General features: G+C 45.2%; 1 protein-coding gene across 2 annotated transcripts in view; it reads right to left on the reverse strand.

The window, feature by feature from the left end:
- The window catches only part of LOC111145626 (radial spoke head 10 homolog B-like), a 52,142-nt gene extending 31,644 nt beyond the window's left edge, over positions 1–20,498 (reverse strand). Inside the window, exons 1-7 of one of the 2 annotated variants that reach the window (XM_022500657.1) lie at positions 20,452–20,498; positions 18,807–19,120; positions 12,448–12,523; positions 9,300–9,368; positions 7,625–7,798; positions 6,059–6,144; positions 4,659–4,779 (exon numbers count right to left, since the gene is read on the reverse strand). In XM_022500657.1, the coding sequence (XP_022356365.1) occupies positions 4,659–4,779; positions 6,059–6,144; positions 7,625–7,798; positions 9,300–9,368; positions 12,448–12,523; positions 18,807–19,060 (780 nt within the window). In that variant the 5' untranslated portion in view covers positions 19,061–19,120; positions 20,452–20,498. Of the gene's footprint in view, positions 1–4,658; positions 4,780–6,058; positions 6,145–7,624; positions 7,799–9,299; positions 9,369–12,447; positions 12,524–18,806; positions 19,121–20,451 lie in introns of those variants that run through there. The other variant, XM_022500658.1, reaches the window with a different exon arrangement.
- Positions 20,499–20,865: the final 367 nt, after the last annotated feature.

The raw sequence follows: 20,865 nt of genomic DNA on the forward strand, positions 1-20,865 counted from the left end.
AATCTATAATTACACTTTGACACTTCACCACTCTTATCTCAGAAACGGGTAGGAAAAAATAAACAGAAAATGAGGAATGTGATATAGAAGACCTGAGCAACACTATCAACCTACTTGATCTAATTGGTATCCACAGAACGCTCCATTCAACAAAAGCAGAAAAAACATAACATTCACCAAGACAGACCATATTCTGGGCCACAAAATAAACCACAACATATTTAAAAGAAATGTAGTCATACAAAGTATGTTCTCTAACCACAGTGGAATTAAATAAAAAATCAACAACAGAAAGATGGCTGGAAAAATCTCCAACTATTTGGAAATTAAATGACATATGTCAAAATAATTTACAGGTTAAAGAGGAAGTCACAGGGACATTAAAAAATATTTTGAACTGAACAAAAATTAAAACATATCAGAATTAGAAGGATGCAGAGAAAGCAACGTTAAGAGGAAAAATTTTAGTATTAAATGCTTATATTAGAAAAGAAGAAATGTCTCAAATCAATAAAGCTTCCATCCTACAACGCAAGGGAAAGAAGAGCATATTAAACCCAAAGCATGAAGAAAGAAGGTAATAGCAAAGAGTGGGTATCAAATTAAAAACTGAAAAACCTCAAGAGAAAATAAATAACACCAAGACTGGCTCTTAAAGAATTTTCATGACATGGACACACCTGTAGCAAGACTGAAGACAAAAGAGAAAACACAAATCACTGGTACTGGGAGAAAGAGGGAACATCACTATAGATCCCACATAATATATATTAAAAGAATCACAAGAGACTTTTTTTTTTAAAACAAGTTCTTTTTTTAAAGATTTTATTCATTTAGGGCACAGGACATGAACAGACATTTCTGCAAAGAAGACATCCAAATGGCCAACAGACACATGAAAAAATGCTCCACATCACTTGGCACCAGAGAAATACAAATCAAAACCACAATGAGATACCACCGACACCAGTCAGAAGGGCTAAAATTAACAAGTTAGGAAATGACAGATGCTGGCAAGGATGGAGAGAAAGGGGAACCCTCCTACACTGTTGGTGGGAATGCAAGCTGGTGCAACCACTCTGGAAAACAGCATGGAGGTTCTTCAAAACGTTGAAAATAGAGCTACCCTATGACCCAGCAATTGCACTATAGGGTATTTACCTTAAAGATACAAATGTAGTGATCTGAAGGGGCACGTGCACCCAAATGTTTATAGCAGCAATGTCCACAATAGACAAACTATAGAAAGAACCTAGATGTCCATCAACAAATGAATGGATAAAGAAGATGTGGTATATATATACAATGGAATACTATGCAGCCATCAAAAGAAATGAAAGCTTGCCATTTGCAACGACGTGGATGGAACTAGAGGGTATTATGCTTAGTGAAATAAGTCAATCGGAGAAAGACAACTATCATATGATCTCCCTGATATGAGGAAGTGGAGATGGAACGTGTGGAGTTTGGGGGGTAGGAAAAGAATAAATGAAACAAGATGGAATCGGGAGGGAGACAAACCATAAGAGACTCTTAATCTCACAAAACAAACTGAGGGTTGCTGGGGGGAGGGGGGTTGGAAGAGGGTGGTGGGGTTATGGACAATGGGGAGGGTATGTGCTATGGTGAGTGCTGTGAAGTGTGTAAACCTGGTGATTCACAGACCTGTACCCCTGGGGCTAATAATACATTATATGTTTATAAAAAAATTTTAAAAAGATTTTATTCATTTATTTATTTCATTTATTTGTCAGAGAGAGAGAGAGAGCGCACACAAGCAGAGGAAGTGGCAGGCAGAGGGAGAAGCAGGCTCCCCACTGAGCAGGGAGCCCCACACAAGACTTGATCCCAGGACTCTGGGATCATGACTCAAGCTGAAGACAAATGTATGACTTACCGAGCCACCCAGGCGTCCCCAGGAGAGACTACTATGAACAACCTTGTGCCAATAAATTTCTATGCAATGGACAAGTTTCTTTAATAATACAAACTTCCAAAACTTATTCAAGAACATACAGATGGGGGCGGGGGTGCCTGCATGGCTCAGTTGGCTAAGTGTCCGACTCCTGATTTTGGCTCAGGTCATGATTTTGGGGTCATGAGATCAAGCCCCATGTGGGGCTCTGCACTGAGTGTGGAACCTGCTTAGGATTCTTTCTCTCCCTCTGCCAACACCCCGTGCCCCACTCACACACCATACCCTCTCTCCTGAAACAACGACACAAAAACAAACTAACATGAAAAACGTCATTCACCACAATCAAGTGGGATTTATTTCTGGGTTGTAAGGGTGGATCGATATTTGCAAATCAATCAGTGCGATCCACCACATCAATAGGAGAAAGGATGAGAACCACATGATCATTTCAATAGATGTAGGAAAAGCATTTGACAAAGTACAACATCCATTCATGATAAACACTTTGACAAAGTAGCTTTAAAAGGAACATAACTCTACATAATAAAGGCCACATATGAAAAACCCACAGCTAATATCATCCTTAATGGGGAAAAACAGAGTTTTTTCTCTATGGTGAGGAATAAGCCAGGAATGTCCACTCTTAACACTGTTATTCAACACGGTACTAGAAGTGCTAGCCACAGCGACCAGACAACAAAAAGAAATAAAAGGCATCCAAATCAGTAAGGAAAAGGTAAAACATTCACTATTTGCAGATGACATGATACTGTATATAGAAAACCCAAAAGACTCCACCAAAAAACTGCTAGGACTGATACATGAATTCAGTAAAGCTGTAGGACACAAAATCAATCTACAGGAACATGCTGCATTTCTACGCACCAATAATGAAGCAGCAGAAATTCAGAAAACACATTTAAAACTGGAACAAAAATAATAAGATCCCTGGGAATCAGCCCAACCAAAGAGGTGGAAGACCTGTACTCTGAAAACTGCAGAATGTGGATGAAAGAAACTGAAGATGACACAAATGGAAAGACATTCCATGCTCCTGGATTGGAAGAACATTGTTAAAATGTCTATACTGTCCAAAGCAGTCTACACGTTTAACATAACCCCTATCAAAATACCAACCACAGGGGCGCCTGGGTGGCTCAGTGGGTTAAAGCCTCTGCCTTTGGCTCAGGTCATGATCCCAGGGTCCTGGGATCAAGCCCCGCATCGGGCTCTCTGCTCAGCAGGGAGCCTGCTTCCTCCTCTCTCTCTGCCTGCCTCTCTGCCTACTTGTGATCTGTCAAATAAATAACATCTTTAAAAAAAAAAAACAAAAACAAACAAACAAAAAACCCACAAAATACCAACCACATTTTTCACACAGCTAGAACAAATAAGCCTAAAACTTGTATGGAACCACGAAGGACCCCAAAGAGCAATCTTGAACAGGCAAAGCAAAGCTGGAGGCATCACAATTCTGGACTTGAAGTTATAATACAAAGCTGCAGTGATCAACACAGTATGGTACCAACACAAAAAGAAACACAATGAATGGAACAGAATAGAAAATCCAGATACAAACCCACAACTATACAGTCAACTAATCTTCAAAGCAGGAAAGAACATCCAATGGGGAAAGCCTCTTCAACAAATGGTGTTGGGAAAATGGGACAGCAACAGGCAAAAGAATGAAATTGGATCACTTTCTTATACCAACACAAAAATAAATTCGAAATGGATTTAAGACCTAAGTATGAGATCTGAAACCATAAAAATCCTGTAAGAGAACACGGGCAGTAACCTCTTTGACATCAGCCATAATAACTTCTTAGAGGACAGGTCTCCTGAAGCGAAGGAAACAAAAGCAAAAATAAAGTATTGGACTTCATCAAAATAAAAAGCTTCTAGGGGCACCTTGGCGGCTCAATGGATTAAGCTTCTGCCTTCAGCTCAGGTCATGATCTCAGGGTCTTGGGATCAAGTCCCGCATCGGGCTCTCTGCTCAGCGGGGAGCCTGCTTCCCCTCTCTCTCTGCCTGCCTCTCTGCCTACTTGTGATCCCTGTTTGTCAAATAAATAAATAAAATCTTTAAAAAAAAAAAAAAGAATGAAATCTTGCCATTTGCAATGACACGGATAGAGCTAGAGAGCAAAATGCTAACTAAAATAAGTCAGACAGACGACGACAAATACCATGATTTCACTTCTATGTAGAACTGAAGAAATAAGCAAAGGGGGGAAAATGAGAGAGAGAGAGAGTTTCGAAGCAAGAAACAGATTCTTAACTACAGAGAACAAATTGCGGGTCACCAGAGGGAAGGTGGTTGGAGGGAGGGGGGAAATAGGTGACAGAGATGAAGGAGATATTATTAGATTATGCAGATATTATGAGAAAATCCTAGTTATGTGAACCACATACACTTAACCATATAAAGCCTTTTTTTTCTGTGCAAGAAATACACAGCTTCGAAGATGTAGAGAACAGTCTTGGTCCGCACAGCAGCAGTGGGAATTACAGACTTGTCCGTGCCAGGACCTCACCTGTGTGTAAGACCTTTAGAGAAACCTACATGATGACACAGTACACTTAAAGGATGGTTTGGACCAGTAAATCATACTTTGGGGTTCTAGAGTTAGCAGAGCTTAGGTTTAGGTTATCAGATGATATACGGAGAGACCCACGTGCTAAGGAAGAGCAGGGTCCCCTCCTGGGTGTGTTGGGTTCACACGAGCGGGCGCTGTACCTGGATGCCCTTCTCCCACTGACCCGTGTACTCCTCGTTCGCCGTCAGCCACCTCATCCTGCCTTCCCCGTGGCGCATGTTGTTTTCCCACTGACCTTCATATATGTTTCCGGATTTGTAACTGGGACAAAAAAAAAATAGAAAATAATCAGTTATTTTTTAATATCATACTTCTCTTTAAGAAGACTTTCTTTTGGGGCACCAGGTGGCTCAGCGGGTAAAGCCTCTGCCTTCAGCTCAGGTCATGATCTCAGGGTCCTGGGATCAAGCCCCGCATTAGGCTCTCTGCTCAGCGGGGAGCCTGCTTCCTCCCTCTCTCTCTGCCTGCCTCTCTGCCTACTTGTGATCTCTGCCAAATAAATGAATGAAAATCTTTTATTTATTTATTTTTTATTTTTTATTTATTTATTTTTTTTTTAATGAATGAAAATCTTAAAAAAAAAAGACTTCCTTTTAAGCTTCTTCTCTCGACACCTTTGAAGAAATCCAACCCTTGTGTCTGTAAGATCTTCTTAAGTTCAAGGGATAGGTGTGTGGTCAGTAGAAATCATCATCTTTGGGGGAGGATAAACCACTTTATTAAATCCTCGGTCATTTAATAACGTGAGAAAGTGGATAACTGCAGGAATTTTAAATCTTTTAAAACTAACTCCCTATGGTATTATGACTAGTTAACATTTCTCCCCCAAATAGGCCAATTCTTAAAATATTTGACTCTTATCAGCTCAATCTAAAATCAAGCAAATGGGGGCACTGGGGTGGCTCAGTTAAGCGTCTGCCTCCGGCTCAGATCATGATCTCAGGGTCCTGGGATGGAGTCCCACTACGGGCTCCTTGCTTAGCAGGGAGCCTGCTTCTCCCTCTCCCTCTGCCACTCCCCCTGCTTGTGCTCTCTCACTCTGTCAAATAAATAAAATCTTTATTAAAAAAAATACAATCAAGCAAATGTGTCAAGAGTCTTCCAAAAGCATACAGTGATAGATATCCATGATTAATAGAAAACAAAGACAGTTCCTACCTGTGATAAAGTGAAACTGTTATTAAACCTCACTTAATATAATGTTTCTCTAAATTTTCCATAGAATATTTTCATCACTATGGACATTACAACAGGGTGAATTTAAATAACCCTAGGGGCTGCCTGGGTGGCTCAGTGGGTTGAGCCTCTGCCTGCAGCTCAGGTCATGATCTCAGGGTCCTGGAATTGAGCCCCGCATTGGGCTCTCTGCTCGGCGGGGAGCCTGCTTCCCCCTCTCTACCTGCCTCCCTGCCTACTTGTGATCTCTCTCTCTCTGTCAAATAAATAAATAAAATCTTTAAAAAAAAAAAAAAAAAAAATTATTTGGGCCCACACATGCACTTTTCACCCACACCCCGTGTGTGGCAGTGGCAATACCTACCATCTGATCCCCCAGCCGTTTCTGATGTTGTATACCCAGTCCCCCTCGTACCAGGAGGTACCCTCTTGATTGTAATAAATAGAGCCCTAAAATAAATAATATCATTTTTTAAAAAATCAAGCTTCATAAAATGAATGTTTATTAAAGATTTAAAGATAAATGAATTCCAGGAGTCTTAACCACACAGAAGTCAATGTCATCCTTACGGCAAGACCCTAATCTGTCGTATGTTTCTGTTTTGGAATCAAGAAGATGGGCAGGCAGCCCCAACATGAGAATGAGACGTCACAGATCAATTCTTCCCTAATAATGAAGCGTCGCATTAAGGCACGGAATGACGACATCCATCATGTTGAGTCTGTCCTATTTGGTAACTCTGAGTCAAGTAAGTCCCCGAACAATCCTGTTCTGTTGTTACCTAAAGTGAGTAGTAGCACCTTCTGTACAAGTGAAGGTCTGTCCTCGCCCCCCTCTTTTTTTGAGAGAGAGAGAGCACTTGCTCGAGCAGGGGGGAGTGCAGGAGGGGAAAGGGAGAGAAGCCCAAGCAGGTTCCACACACAGCGGGAGCCCAGCGCCGGGCTCAATCCCACAACCTGGAGGGGAGGAGAAGAAAAGAGAACATGAAAAGAAAAAAAAGAGAAGAGAAGAGACAGGAAAGTAAGGGAAAGGAAAGAAAGGGAAGGGAAGGGAAAAAGAGAACACAATGGACAGAACAGTCTAGAACAGAGCAGACTGATGATTGTAAGGGTAGACTGTTCCTTCTCTTACATTTTCCAAAAACAAGGCTACAGTACTTTTTCATCCCACACAGAAGCAAGACAGCAACGCCAGGAACACCAGCCTCGCTCAGAAGTGAATGTAACGTGCGTCGCTGGCGAGAGGGTTGGTTGGAACAGCCGCTCTGGGGAACAGTCTAGAGGTTCCTCAGAATGTTCAACATCCAGTTGCCATGGTCCACTCCCAGGTTCATTTGCCAGAGAACGGAGAGCAAGTACTCACGGAAACCCTTCCACACACGTTCCTAGCAGCACTATTCACAGAAGCCCAAAGACGGAGAGAGCCCAAGTGACCATCGGTGGATGAGAGGATACACGAAATGTGGTCCATCCACTCACTGGGCTACCATTCAGCCACGGAAAGGAATTAAGTACCTACACCATGGATGAATCTCAGAAATATGGGGTGAGTGAAAGAAGCCAGACACGGATGGTCCCATACTGTAGGGCTCCATTCCTAGGAAACATCCAGAAGAAACATCCAGAATAAGTAAAGCCTTAGAGACAGAACCCAGATAGGGGGCCGCTGGAGGGTCGGGGTGGGGAGTGTCTGCTGAGTGGGCACAGGGTTTTATTTTGAAGTGCCGAGGGCAGAGGTGGAAGTTGCCCAACCCTGGGAGTGCCCGAAACGCCACCAAACTGCTGAGGCGAAAACGGTCCATTTCATGTGGTGTGAATTTCTTGTCAATCAACAGAGAGTGAATCTACTTTCACAACAGCCCCCCACCTCCCACCCTCCGTGTTTGTTCATCCTATCAGTGGACGGGAGTCACGGGGTTGCCTCACCCACCTTCCCGTGTCTCTTGCCGTGACACCAGTGGCCGATGTAGGACACGGGGTGCGTGCCACATTTGAACATACCAAATCCTTCCCTCATGCCGTGTATCACTTCTCCTTCGTAGGTGCTGCCATCCGGCCACGTGTACACGCCGTGGTTCATGGGGATGTTCTTCACAAACTCCCCCTAGGACAAACCAGCCCAGAGAGTGAGAGAGAGAGAGAAAGCAGGGAGAGACCCCTACTCCTGTGGGCGGCTTGAGACGCCTCCTTGATGACTGGGAACTATTCCCGTCTCTCTTCCATGGAAACAGTGGCGTATCTCCTCCCACCCCAGTTTCCACCCACCTCCTTCCTTCTCTACACATACCCTCCTCTCTCACCTCCCCTCCCCTGGGCGGAAGCCCCAGCAGATTAAAACAGCCAGAAGCTGTGTGTAGACAAGGCTCCAAGACACAAACAGGGGACAAGGAAATGTGGTTTCTGATCCTGGCCTTGGGCACGTGCACGTCTTGGCACCCAGCTTGAAGGAGGCTTACTGCCCTGACTTCCAGTGTCCTCTCCAGAGGACTTGGGTGACAAGCCCAGCTTGGGGATCAACTGATGGAAACCCTTCTTCCCACTTATGGTTCATCAAAATATTCTGCAGACACATCAGCCAACCGCCTGCCCCGTGGGTGCTTTCTGGAGAATCTGTGCTGCTCAGGGGCAGGACGTCAGCCCCGAGCCACCGGATTCTCTCACTGGAACAAGAACTTGCTGGAGGAGGCAGGCAGCCCGCGGGGAGAAGGGGACAAGGCGGCCTGGCCTGAACACTGGCCGGGTCCCACGAGGCCAGCTGACCTCCCTGAAGGTACTTCTGTGACAGCTCAAATCCTTCCCATAAACCCTCCGATCTAGGCTGGCCTGGAAGGGTCCGTGCTACAGGAGGGATTCCCGCCTGCGAGCTGCCAGAAATAAACCAAGGTGCACAGGCTGGAAGGCAGGGTGTTGAAGGGGGAGAGCTTTCCTGGGAAGGGTAGCCCCAAACTGCCATATCTTCGGGCTCCCCTGTGCCTCTGTGACTCGCCTCCCACTGCGCAGCCCCAGGGAGCTGCCCAGCTGGCCCAAACCTGCCTCAGTTTCCCTCACTTGGCTGCTACTTGACTATGTGCATCATGGGCATGTGCTTTAAATATTTTCATTTTACCCCTTACAAATGCCATCACGAGCAGCCCTGCGGTCGCAACGTTTAGAAGAGCCTTCTAGCCGCCCATTAAAAAAAAAAACGCACATTCCTTTAAACCAGCAAGACGGCTTGAGGGAGACCCACAACAGAGGAATGAAAGCAGCCAGTAAAAACAGCTTGAGCTGGCTGGATGGATACGGTTTGACCTCCACCAAAATAAAGGTACAGAAGAGAATGTGTAATGGACTACTTGTGTTTGTAAAGAGTGGGAGAGAGGAAGAAAACAAGTACATACAGAGAATACACAGAGACTTCTAGAACATACAGATGAAATGGGTAACGATCACCAGGAGCCCATGTGGGAATGAGTCACTTTTCACCTATAGTCTCTGGGTCTGCGGACTTTTTTTTAACCCACGTGCTGAGTTACTTTTATGAAAGTAGCATGTTTCATTGTGGGAAGGTGACCGTTAAGTTTCATCAATTACAGTTTAACACCATAACATATTACGCGCTTTACCTCATATTTTAGTCCATCGGCCCAAACGTAAGTCCCTTGTCCGTGCATGAGCCCTTCTGAAAACATACCCTTCAAAAGAGAACGACAAAGCCTTAGGACCAGGCCTTCAAGTCTACATAATGCCTGCCACTGTGGCTTCAGTTCTTAGGATGGAGGCTTCCCCCCCACTTTCATCTGCATGAAATGCTGGTCCAAATGCCCCAAAACGTACACACATCAGCCCTATGCAATGGTTAAACGTGAGCTGTAAATTCAGACTGTACCTTCCTCTCCTAATTAAGCAATGAAAAATGCTGGCGTTCAAAAGAATTCATACACTTTGGGTTGTGCACATCACAGTGTAAGGATTTTTTTTTTTTTTTAATTATTGAAACAAGATAGACCTAGTAAAAACCATTATGCGGATATTAGCAACTACTCCATTTGTAAATTTCATGCCTGTCCATTTCCCCATACTGGGATGTATCCGTGTGGGTGTGTCCGTGTACATGGATATATTCATGTATGTGTATGACCTACAGCTGTCAATATCGTCCGTTTACATTTAGTGTCTGCTGTTAACATATAGGAACTAGTCACTAACAACTCAGCACACCTGGATGTCTAAATGCTATCAGAGGAAAGAAGGATAAGAACACGTCCGGTTCTCCCCTGAGATCACCAGGTTAGAGGTGGGGTGCGTGGAGGGGAGGACGCACCCTATGTAAACAGCACCCAGCACCCTAACTCCGTGGTTCTCAGACTCTACCATGCTTCAGAGTCACCTGGGGATTGTGCACACACAAATGCTGGGCCCACCCCCGAAATTCTGATTCATCAGTAGGTCTGGGATGGGGCCCAAGAATCTGCGTTTTGAAAAAAATCTCCAGGTAATGCTGTTGGTCCCCCAGACCACACTTGTCCAGAAAACTGTGGCCCTAACTCACTAGCAAGAAGACACGTTGTATCATCAGCCCTGGGTTCACGTGGGCTCACGACAGGCTGGTGGGGACTGAGGAAAACGTGGGGCCACCAGTAGTTTTCCAACTCTCAGCTGGCTCGTTTGTGATTATGGAATCGATTAGAGTCACAACAACCAGCGTTTTAACAAACTAGACTAGAAAGGATCACGCTGCCTCTATGTGTTAAGGGCAAAGGTTTCACGAAATGTTTGGTTTCGTCTATCTTTAGGGGATTATGATCTACATCCGTGGCAAACCCGTGGTCTCATGACGTGGGGCCTGGGGCTACGGAGTCATTCTGCTGGGTTGGCCTCTCTCACAGTTTAAAGGAGATGCTCTAGAAATGGAGGGGGTCTGTCCCCACATGAACGGGGAGGGCGAGGCCAGCAGGCCAGGCTTGAGCTACGGGTGACTAAGCCAAGCACCTCTGGGGGTAGTGGGAGCTGATGCCACGTCCTCAGTGGCCTGGGGCGGGTTGGTGCCACGTGATCCAGACCTGGGTGTCGTGTTAAAGTGTTCACATGGCAGGGCTGCCTTTGGCACCACAGCGCTCAAAGAAGATTCTGATAAGGACGAACGCAGCTGCTTATTCCCAAGATGGAAAAGGCCAGATGGGACAGTTGTCTTGGTGAATATCATTCAGCCATAATAATGGCCTTTTTAGGAGCTTTTATGACCCAGGAATTATGTTATATGTTCAGTGCAGGGGGAAAAAAAAAAATCAGGGCACAGAAACTCACGCTCTAGGACCCCAACCTCAACAATCTGTTCTTATTATAAGCACGTGTTTCTTTGATAATCTGAAAGATGACTATTATTATTATCATTAATATAATCACTATGAGGGATGGCAAAAAAATGAAAACACCTCAAAAGTATCTAATAATTATAGTACAGTATTGAAGAGTAAATCAGAACACCATGCAATATATATAAAATATATATTTCTATGCTATATAATTAAATATATATTTATATATTCTATAATTAGGTAATATATAATATAAATAAAACATAGTATAAATAAAATAGAGTATAAATAAAATATATTTTATATTTATAGAGGAGAAAATGGGAGTTAGTGTTTACATGGGGACAGAGTTTCAGTTTGGGAACATGAAAAGTTCTAGAGATGGATGGTGGGGAGGGTTCTACCATGACGGGAATGCCATTAATGCTACTGAACTGTACACTTAAAAATGGTTACAATGGTAAATTTTAGGTACGTTTTACCACAAAATATTTAAGTTATGAAAACCATGCAGCAATACGGCAAAGTATTCATAAGTGAAAAAAGATTCAAGATCTTATCTGCAAACTCTACAGGCCCACGTGAATGCGGATACTTCCATTCAAGGAATAAAAGGGACACAGGGCATACTCAAAATACTTACTGGGAAAGGAGGACGGTCCTGGGATTTTCCTCTTCTGTATTTAGTCACCTTAATGTTGTTTGTATAATAAATAAATATCAGGAATAGAAAACAACCTAAAATGACAACTTCAGGGGCATCCAGGTGGCTCAGTCATTAAGCATCTGCCTTGGGCTCAGGTCATGATCCCAGGGTCCTGGGATCCAGTCCTGCATCGGGCTCTGTGCTCAGCGGGAAGCCTGCTTCTCCCTCTCCCTTTGCCTGCCACTCCCCCTGCTTTGTACTTTCTCTCTCTCTTTCAAATAAATAAAATCTTGGGATGGCTGGGTGGCTCAGTTGTTTAGGTGTCTGCCTTTAGCTCAGGTCATGATCCTGGGGTCCTGGGTCTCTCTCCCTCTTTCTGACAAATAAATAAAATCTTTAAAAATAAATAAATACAATCTTTTTTTTTTAAGATTTTATTTATTTATTTGACAGAGAAAAAGATCACAAGTAGACAGAGAGGCAGAGAGAGAGAAGCAGGCTTCCTGCTGAGCAGAGAGCCCAATGCGGGGCTCGATCCCAGGACCCGGAAACCATGACCCGAGCTGAAGGCAGAGGCTTAACCCACGGAGACACTCAGGCACCCTAGTAAATATAATCTTTTAAAAAATGATGACTTCAGTTGTACGGAGCCATGTTTTTACCTTAGAATAGGTAATCGAAGTAAAATCAGCATTAAATACTTCCAACTTCTTCTGAAGAATCAGTGGACTTTCCTGAAGATACAAATCTAAAACTCTCACCGAACATTCTAACCTTCCTCCCTGCCCGCTCCCGAAATGTGTCACTCACGTGGTAGGTGCAACCTCCTTGAAAGACTGCAAAGCCTTCTCCCTCATATAGTCCACGGACTTTTTCCCCTTCGTAGCTACAAAGAAATACAGCAATGAGTGGCGTGAGCAAACCTAAGTGACAGCGGGTTAAAGTCATAATTAACATCGGTGAAGAAGTACAAGTGATCTCTCACGTTCATTCACTTAACACATGTTCCCTGAGGTGCCACTGTACCCCTTTCCGAGCACTGGGCTGGTGTCATGAGCAAGCGGTCAGGGCAGAGGACTCTCAGAGGACTTGGGAGCTGTACTGAGACCCACAGGTCATGAAACAAACAGCCTTGGGAAGAATCCTGGGAAGAGGGAACAGCAAATACAAAGGTCCTGGGGCAGGAAAGAGCCTGACAGCTCAAGTTCAGCCAACAGAGGGGAAGGAGGCCCAGCTGGGGCACAGGACAGAGGGAGGAGAGGAGAGGAAGACAGAGGCTCAGGGGCTGCAGGAAAATCCAGAGCTCGAGGAAGAACCTGGAGAAGGCTGTAAGAGGGGAGTTGGCCAAGGTCAGAGTTAGGTCGTAAAAAGAGCACTCTGGCTGGCTCCTGTATGAAGAGATTGTGCAGAGAGCTAACAATGAGGAGGAAAGAGTGAAAGAGGGTAGAGATGGAAGTTGATGGCTTATTCTGACAGTTTCTGTCTGGGGTGATGAAAAAGTTCTGGAAATTGATAGTGGTGAGTGTACTTAATGCCACTGAATTGTACACTTCAAATGGTTAAAAAAGGAAATTTTATGTGTATTTTTTTAAAGCAGTTTCCACCCCCAGGACGGAACCCAGTGTGGGGCTTGAACTCATGACCCTGAGATCAAGATATGAGCGGAGATCACGAGTTGGACACTTCACCACTGAGCCACCCAGGCGCTCCCTAGTCTATGTGTATTTTACTATGACAATTTTACAGGTTTTCTTTTAAAGGTCTATTCTAGACCTGGGACCAAAAAGCCTTGCTGATGTGCTGGCTTTGGGGAAGAGGGGGTCGAGGACAGCATGCAGATCTTGAGTTCAGAACCGGGTGGATAATGTGTGATTTGGGACCTCACTCAGCTCTACACTCTGGGGTAAGTGAGGTGAAAAATAAAAGGACAGGTGCCAGCCATGACCAAACTGGGCTTCATCCAAGAAGCCAAGGAAGATTTGACGGTAGAAAGTCTATAAACACAACTCATGACATCAGCAAATCAAAGGAGAAAGACCATAGGTTTCTATCAAGATGCCAGAAAGGCGTTTGATGAAATTCAGCAATCATTTCTATAATGATGCAAGGAAACTACCTAAACATAAGAGACGGTTTATGCAAAAGGGCCAGCATCTATGATTTTTGCGAGTGAAATACCAAAATCGACTCCCTTAAAATCAGAACATGAACAGGAGGCCTGTTCTTCCCACCAATTACTCATCACTTTGTTTGTCCTGAGTATATAGCCCTTCAGTAATGAAAACAAATAACGAAAATGTCAAAGAGTTTTTTTTTTTTAAGATTTTATTCATTTATTTGACAGACAGAGATCACAAGTAGGCAGAGAAACAGGCAGAGAGAGAGGGGGAAGCAGGCTCCCCACTGAGCAGAGAGCCCAATTCGGGGCTTGATCTCAGGACTCTGGGATCATGACCTAGAGCTAAAGGTAAAGGCTTTAACCCACTGAGCCACCCAGGTGCCCCGTCAAAGAGTTTTTTAAAGTCACAGTAGCTCCATTCAGTGGTATCGACACCTCCCCTCACTCCCAAGACACATACGTGTTTCGTGGCGCTCTTGGCCTGGATCCAGACCCGCTCTATGTCAGGATATTCTACTCCTCTGATTCCCATATCAGGGCAACCCCAGGCTCACCTTCCCTGAACTAAGTCAGTGGCCATTGCTGAGAAACTCTACTGAGTTTCTCTAGGAAGAGCCCAACATAGGACGTAATTAAACACTGACTACACAGACTGCATTTCCTGCTTCTTAATATCCTTCTGCAGTGCTCATCCAGAGCTGGCACGGGTAATTCATTAATAAATGGCTGCTGACAGAAATCAGTGGCACTTCCATATACCAGTAATAGCAGAAAGAACAATTAAAAAAATAATTTCATTTATGGGGCACCTGGGTGGCTCATTTGGTTAAGCCTCTGCCTTCAGCTCAGGTCATGATCTCAGGGTCCTGGGGTCAAGCCCTGCATCGGGATCTCCGCTCGGCGGGCAGCCTCCCCCCAACCCACCCCCGCCCCACCCCACCACCTGCTTGTGATCTCTGTCAAATAAATTTAAAAAGAAAGAAAGAAAGAAAACAATTCCATTTATAATTGCACCAAAAAAAAAATAAAATATGTAGAAACGAACTCAGCTGAAGTGGTGAGAGACCTATTCTCTGAAAACTATAGAACACAGGTGAAAGAAGTTGAAGGTGATACAAACAAATGGGAAAACATTCCATGCTCATGGATTGGAAGAACAAACGCTGTTAAAATGCCCATACTACCAAGAGCAATCTGCGGATTCAATGCAACGCCGATCAAAATGCCAACAGCGTTTTTCACAGAAGTAGAATGAAAAATACTGAGATTTGTATGGAACCACAAAAGACCCTGGATAGCCCAAGCAATCTTGAGAAAGATGAACAAAGCTGGAGGTATCACAATCCCAGATTTCAAGATACACTACAAAGCTGTAGTAATCAAAACAGTACAGTAGAGGGACAAAAGTAAACACATAGATCAGTGAAATAAAATGAAGAGCCCAGGGGCGCCTGGGTGGCTCAGTAGGTTAAGCCGCTGCCTTCAGCTCAGGTCATGATCTCAGGGTCCTGGGATTGAGTCCCACATCGGGCTCTCTGCTCAGTGGGGAGCCTGCTTCCCTCTCTCTCTCTCTCTCTCTCTCTCTGCCTGCCTCTCCATCTACTTGTGATCTCTCTCTGTCAAATAAATAAATAAAATCTGAAAAAAAAAATGAAGAGCCCAGAAAACCCACAATTATATGGTCCATTAATCTACAACAAAGGAGGCAAGAATATACAATAGGGATAAGACAGTCTCTCGACAAATGGTGCTGGGAAAACTGGACGGCAATTTGCAAAAGAATGAAATTGGACCACTTTCTTACAAAGTACATAAAAATAGACTGAAAATGGATTAAAGATCTAAGTGTGAGACCTGAACCCATCAACCTCCTAGGAGAGAGCACAGGCAGTAAATTTCTCTGACATCAGCCACAGCAACATTTTTCTAGATATGATTCCTCAGGCAAGGGAAACAAAGGCAAAAATAAGTTACAGGGACTACTTCAAAATAAAAAGCTTTTGCATAGCAAAGGAAACCATCAACAAAACAAGGCAACCTACTGACTAGGAGAAGATCCTTGCAAATGATATATCCAATAAGGGGTTAATGTGTAAGATACATAAAGAACTCCTACAACTCAACACCAAAGATACAAATGATCCCATTGGGGCGCCTGGGTGGCTCAGTGGGTTAAAGCCTCTGCCTTCAGCTCAGGTCATGATCCCAGAGTCCTGGAATCAAGCCCCGCATCGGGCTCCCTGCTCAGCGGGGGGCCTGCTTCCCCTCTCTCTCTCTGCCTGCCTCTCTGCCTCCTTGTGATCTCTGCCTGACAAAAGAATAAATAAAATCTTTACAGAAAAAAAGTGATCCCATTAAAAAACAGGCAAAGGACCTGAATACACACTTTTCCAAAGCAGATGTACAGATGGCCAACAGACACATGAAAAGATGCTCAAAATCACTCACCACCAGGGAAATGCAAATCCAAACCACAATGAGATGTCACCTTACACCTGTCAGAATGGTTACACTCAAAGAAACAAGGGTTCGTGAGGATGTGGAGAAAAGGGAACCCTCGCGCACTGCTGGTGGGAATGTAAATTGGTACACACCATGGAAAACAGTACAGAGGTTCTTCAAAAAATTAAAAATAAAAAACCATATGATCCAGTCATTCCACCACTGGATATTTGCCCAAGGAAAATGAAAACACAAATTCGAAAAGATAAATGCACCCCAGGTTGACTGCAGCATTATTTACAAGAGCCAAGATTTGGAAGCAACCCAAGCATCCATCCATAGGTGAACGGAAAAAGATGGTAGTGCACGCATGCAATGAAATATACTCAGCCGTAAAAGGGAAGGAGATCTCACCTTTTGCAACCATATAGATGGACCTAGAGCGTATTATAAGTGAGAGAAGTCAGAGAAAGACAAACCTGATTTCACTTTTAGGAGGAATCTAAAAAACAAACAAAAAGCAAAAACAGACCCATGGATGCAGAAAACTGATGGTTGTCAGAGCAGAAGGGGGGTGGGGAGTGGGAAAAGTGGTGAAGGGGAGAGGGAGATACAGGCTTCCAGTTATGGCATGAGTAAGGCGTGGGGATAAAAGGCTCAGCACAGGGGATAAACTCAACAGTGCTGCAATAATGCTGTATGGTGACAGAGCATAGCTACACTTGTGGGGAGCACAGCATAGTGTCTACGGTGGCTGATTCACGATGTTGTACACTTGTGACACATCTAACATTGTGTAACTATGAGTCAACTAAGAAATAAAAATAATAGTGGCCATTGATACCATTCAAATGATAAATCTTGACTGAGCACCCACAAAGCGTAAGCTCTGGTGTTTTATATTCTTGGGTGCGTTTCTGCTGGGACAGAATATTCCACCTGACAGAGAGGGTAAGACCTGGAGACAAATTACAGCGATCATACATGCTAGATATGTACGTAACAGGAAGGAAAAGATGCTGTGTCCGATGTATATACAGTGACACATAATAGAAAGTGGGAAGTATGATAAAAGATGTTTTGAGCAAAATTACTTCCCACTGGGAAGCAGGGGAGGAGATGTTTGGACCAGAAGAGCAGGTGGGATTTGGTCATTTAGAAACAAAAGGACAAACACTCCAGCAAAGCTATCTTTGCAAGCAAAAGTAAAACCGATGGGATGGTGGTGAGAAGCCTCGCTGGGCTCTTGAGTTTGAGAGGAGAGAGGCAGGCTGGGGTCAGGTCAGAGCATCAGGCTAAGGAGCATTGTGCTATAGACAATGAAAGAAATCAAAAGTTTCCAGGAGTGTGGGATCCAGCCTCCAAATGGCTCCCAGAGAGCCTCCCCTCCGAGCACTCCCGTGCTTGTGGAAGCCTCGCACACACGGAAGAGGGCTGACCCATGGGGCCACCAGGATGTTACAGATATGACAGAGAGTGACATCTGAGGCTGGCCATAAAAGACACGTAGCTTCTGCCCTTGCTCTCTCTTGGATTACTCTCTGGGGAAGCCAGCTGCCCAGGGAGCCACTCTGAAAGCAGACTGAGCAGCCAGCCAAGCCTTCAGATGATGGCAGTCCAGATCCCATCTCAGCGGGACCTCCAGACATCCTAACCCAATACCATCCAGCTAAGCTGCTCCCCGATTCTTGATCCCCATAAACTGTGTCCAGTAACATTTGTCTTAACAATCACATTCTGGGGTGACCTGTTACAAGGAGAGATTACCAATCCAGGGAGTGATGGAAACAGGAAGGAAGGCAGATCTCAGATCTTTTTTACGAAATGAGGCCAACAGTTCAGTGAAGAGATAACGAAGAGGCAAAGCAAGCATTAGAGAAAAGGACTAATGAGAGACGCATAGAGAAAAAAAAAGAAATACAACATCACAGGGAAGGGGGAGAACAGCCTGGAGAGGTAGGGAAATGGTAGCACCCATCCAGAAATGAGAGATCAACGGAGAAGCCAATGGCTTGACAAGTAGCGACACGGAAGCTTCTATGGGGTGTGATTTCCCCAGTTAAGAACCGGAGGCTCAGGGCACCTGGGTGGCTCAGTCAGTTAAGCGTCTGCCTTCCGGTCAGGATCTCAGGGTCCTGGGATTGAGCCCTACATTGGGTTCCCCACTCAGTGGGGGGCGGGGGGAGTCTGCTTCTCCCTCTCTTTTTGCCCCTCTCCCCGCTTATGCTCTCTTGCAGTCTCTCCCTCTCAAAAATAAATAAAATCTTAAAAAAAAAAAAAAGCAGCAGCAGCTGAGGCTCAGAAAAGTTCAATGATGGAGCTGCTGTCACAGAGCTAAGATTCCGATCCCAATCTCATTTCAAATCCTGCAGTCTTTGGTTTGGGACACCGGGGCGGGGGGGGTGGCGCTTGAAGTCCAGTGGATGATGTCCAGTAGGGAGTTAAAAATTTGAACATCAAACTCAGGAGAGGGACCTAGATTTTTATAGTCATGGCAGGGGTGCAGGGGGGTGGGGGGAAACATGGAAAGCCACAATAAGAAACTGCAGAGAAAGAGAACAGAGAGCAGAGAAAGGGGAACGTGGAAGACGTAGCCCATTAAAATCACCTTTCAACTATGATTTTGGTGAGAATGGGTTCTTCATAGTGAGTGGCGTCTTCATTCTGCTGGTTCTGTTTGGACTCTCTTCGGGGCCCCAATTCGATGTGCTGCTTTTCCATTGCTGGGACAGCACCACGGGACATCTCTTGCCTTGATGCACTGCCATCTTGTTTGGCTAATTCTGGATAATCGGAGAGAGAGGAAGGGGAGCGGGCAGACTTATCCCCCTTTTTGTCTGCTCTTTTCTTTTCCTTCACCATTGTCTTTAGAAGTCCTCAAGTTCACTTTACTGTTTGTTTCAAAGTGCTGATCAGTTTCACCTGAAAAATAAAAATTCTCTCTCTAAACACTTGCAGGTTTCCCTTGTAGTTAAAATTTTAGCTTTGCAACCTGATGTCATGGTTGTTTTCCTCCTAAAGCTTGAGAAATTACAACTGTCAAGTATCACCCATTTCTAGAAAGATCTCCTCAGTTGTCCCTAAAATTTATTTAAAGCTGGAACCACCGAGAAGCATTTCTCTTTAAATACTGTCCCAGCAAGAAGGTAATCTGATACATGAGAAATGGCCGCTTAGTCCCTAAGGTTCTCCATGCTGTCAATCAATATATTTTTTTAAATCATTAAAGCTTTTATTTATTTTTAAGGTTTTATTTATTTGACAGAGAGAGAGAGATCACAAGTAGGCAGAGAGGCAGGCAGAGAGGCAGGCAGAGAGGGAGGGGGAAGCAGGCTCCCCACTGAGCAGAGAGCCCGATGCAGGGCTCGATCCCAGGACCCTTAGATCATGACCTGAGCCAAAGGCAGAGGCTTAACCCATTGAGCCACCCAGGCGCCCCAGTCAATACTTTAAAAGCCCATCTCTCAGGGCACCTGGTGGCTCAGGTCTGCCTTCAGCTCAGGTCATGATCCCAGGGTCCTGGGATTGAGCCCCGTGTCAGGCTTCCTGTTCAGCCAGGAGCCTGCTTCTTCCTCTCCTTCTGCTGCTCCCCCTGCTTATGCACTCCTGCTCTGTCCAGTAAATAAATAAAATCTTAAAATAAAATCCCATCTCTCAGTACATTGGCAGAGCAAAGTTCTCAAGAGCTGGATTCAGGCTCCTGAGGACACCTTACAGCTGTGTGTTCTTGAGCATTTGAATCTCTTTCTGCTTCAGATATCAAACAGAAATAACAGTGCCTCGTCTCACTTTAAGAATTACAGGAAACAATGCACAGAGCCCCCTACAGTATGGGGGTTCAGTACAGTACAGCACACTACCCAGGATGGGGTGATTATCATGTCACTTTCCTGTTTTTGAACTTGAAATCATTGGCTGAATATACCCTATGCCAGACGGAGTGTCTCCCATGCCAGAAAAGGAATGGTGTGATGTGTGCCCAAGGTCACAGAGCTGGGGGATGGGTCCCCAAAGCCATAGTTTTCATGGCCCCCCAAACTGGCCCCACTGAAAGCATCTCAGTCCAACAAGCAGGACACAGAGATGAGTCCTGGGGTGCAGAGCAAAGTCTAGTCCCTCCTCACACCCCACAGCTTGGATGGCACCCTTTGGACACCCCCCACCTGCCAGTTCAACCCACCCCTAAGCTTTGCTCGCACCAACAGGACCCTGCTTTTCTCTTCCTTCAAAGCCCCACTCTTCCCAGCCCCCACCTGATCACTGTCTCTCCCGCGAAGCCCAGGTGAGTCTTTGCTACATAGATAGGCGTCTTCTGGTCCCGTCGGTAAAATCTGACCTACAAATAAGGCAAATCTCGTTTCTCAGGGTGTTTCCCCCACTAACTTTGACGTTGTGTTCTCCCCGGGCGTGAGGTCTTATGACCGTGATTTACTCATTAGGCAACACAAAAGGAGCGCGCCCTGAGCCTGGGGTTCCCCCGCACCTCCTGCCCACAGCACCTGCTCAGGTCCTGGGGATCGCGACCGCCTGGCCTGGCCGAGGAAGAGCCGGACCTGGCCGTCACGTCTGCGGTGGCGCACGCAGGACCGCCGGCGGGGCGCTCACCTGGCTCGGGATTACCGGGGACTCAGCCAGGCCTCGGCGGAGGGACGCGCGGGCGCGGGTCG

This window comes from Enhydra lutris, unplaced genomic scaffold (genome assembly GCF_002288905.1).
Source record: "Enhydra lutris kenyoni isolate GAN:26980312 unplaced genomic scaffold, ASM228890v2 scaffoldscaffold13, whole genome shotgun sequence".
Taxonomy (NCBI): domain Eukaryota; kingdom Metazoa; phylum Chordata; class Mammalia; order Carnivora; family Mustelidae; genus Enhydra; species Enhydra lutris.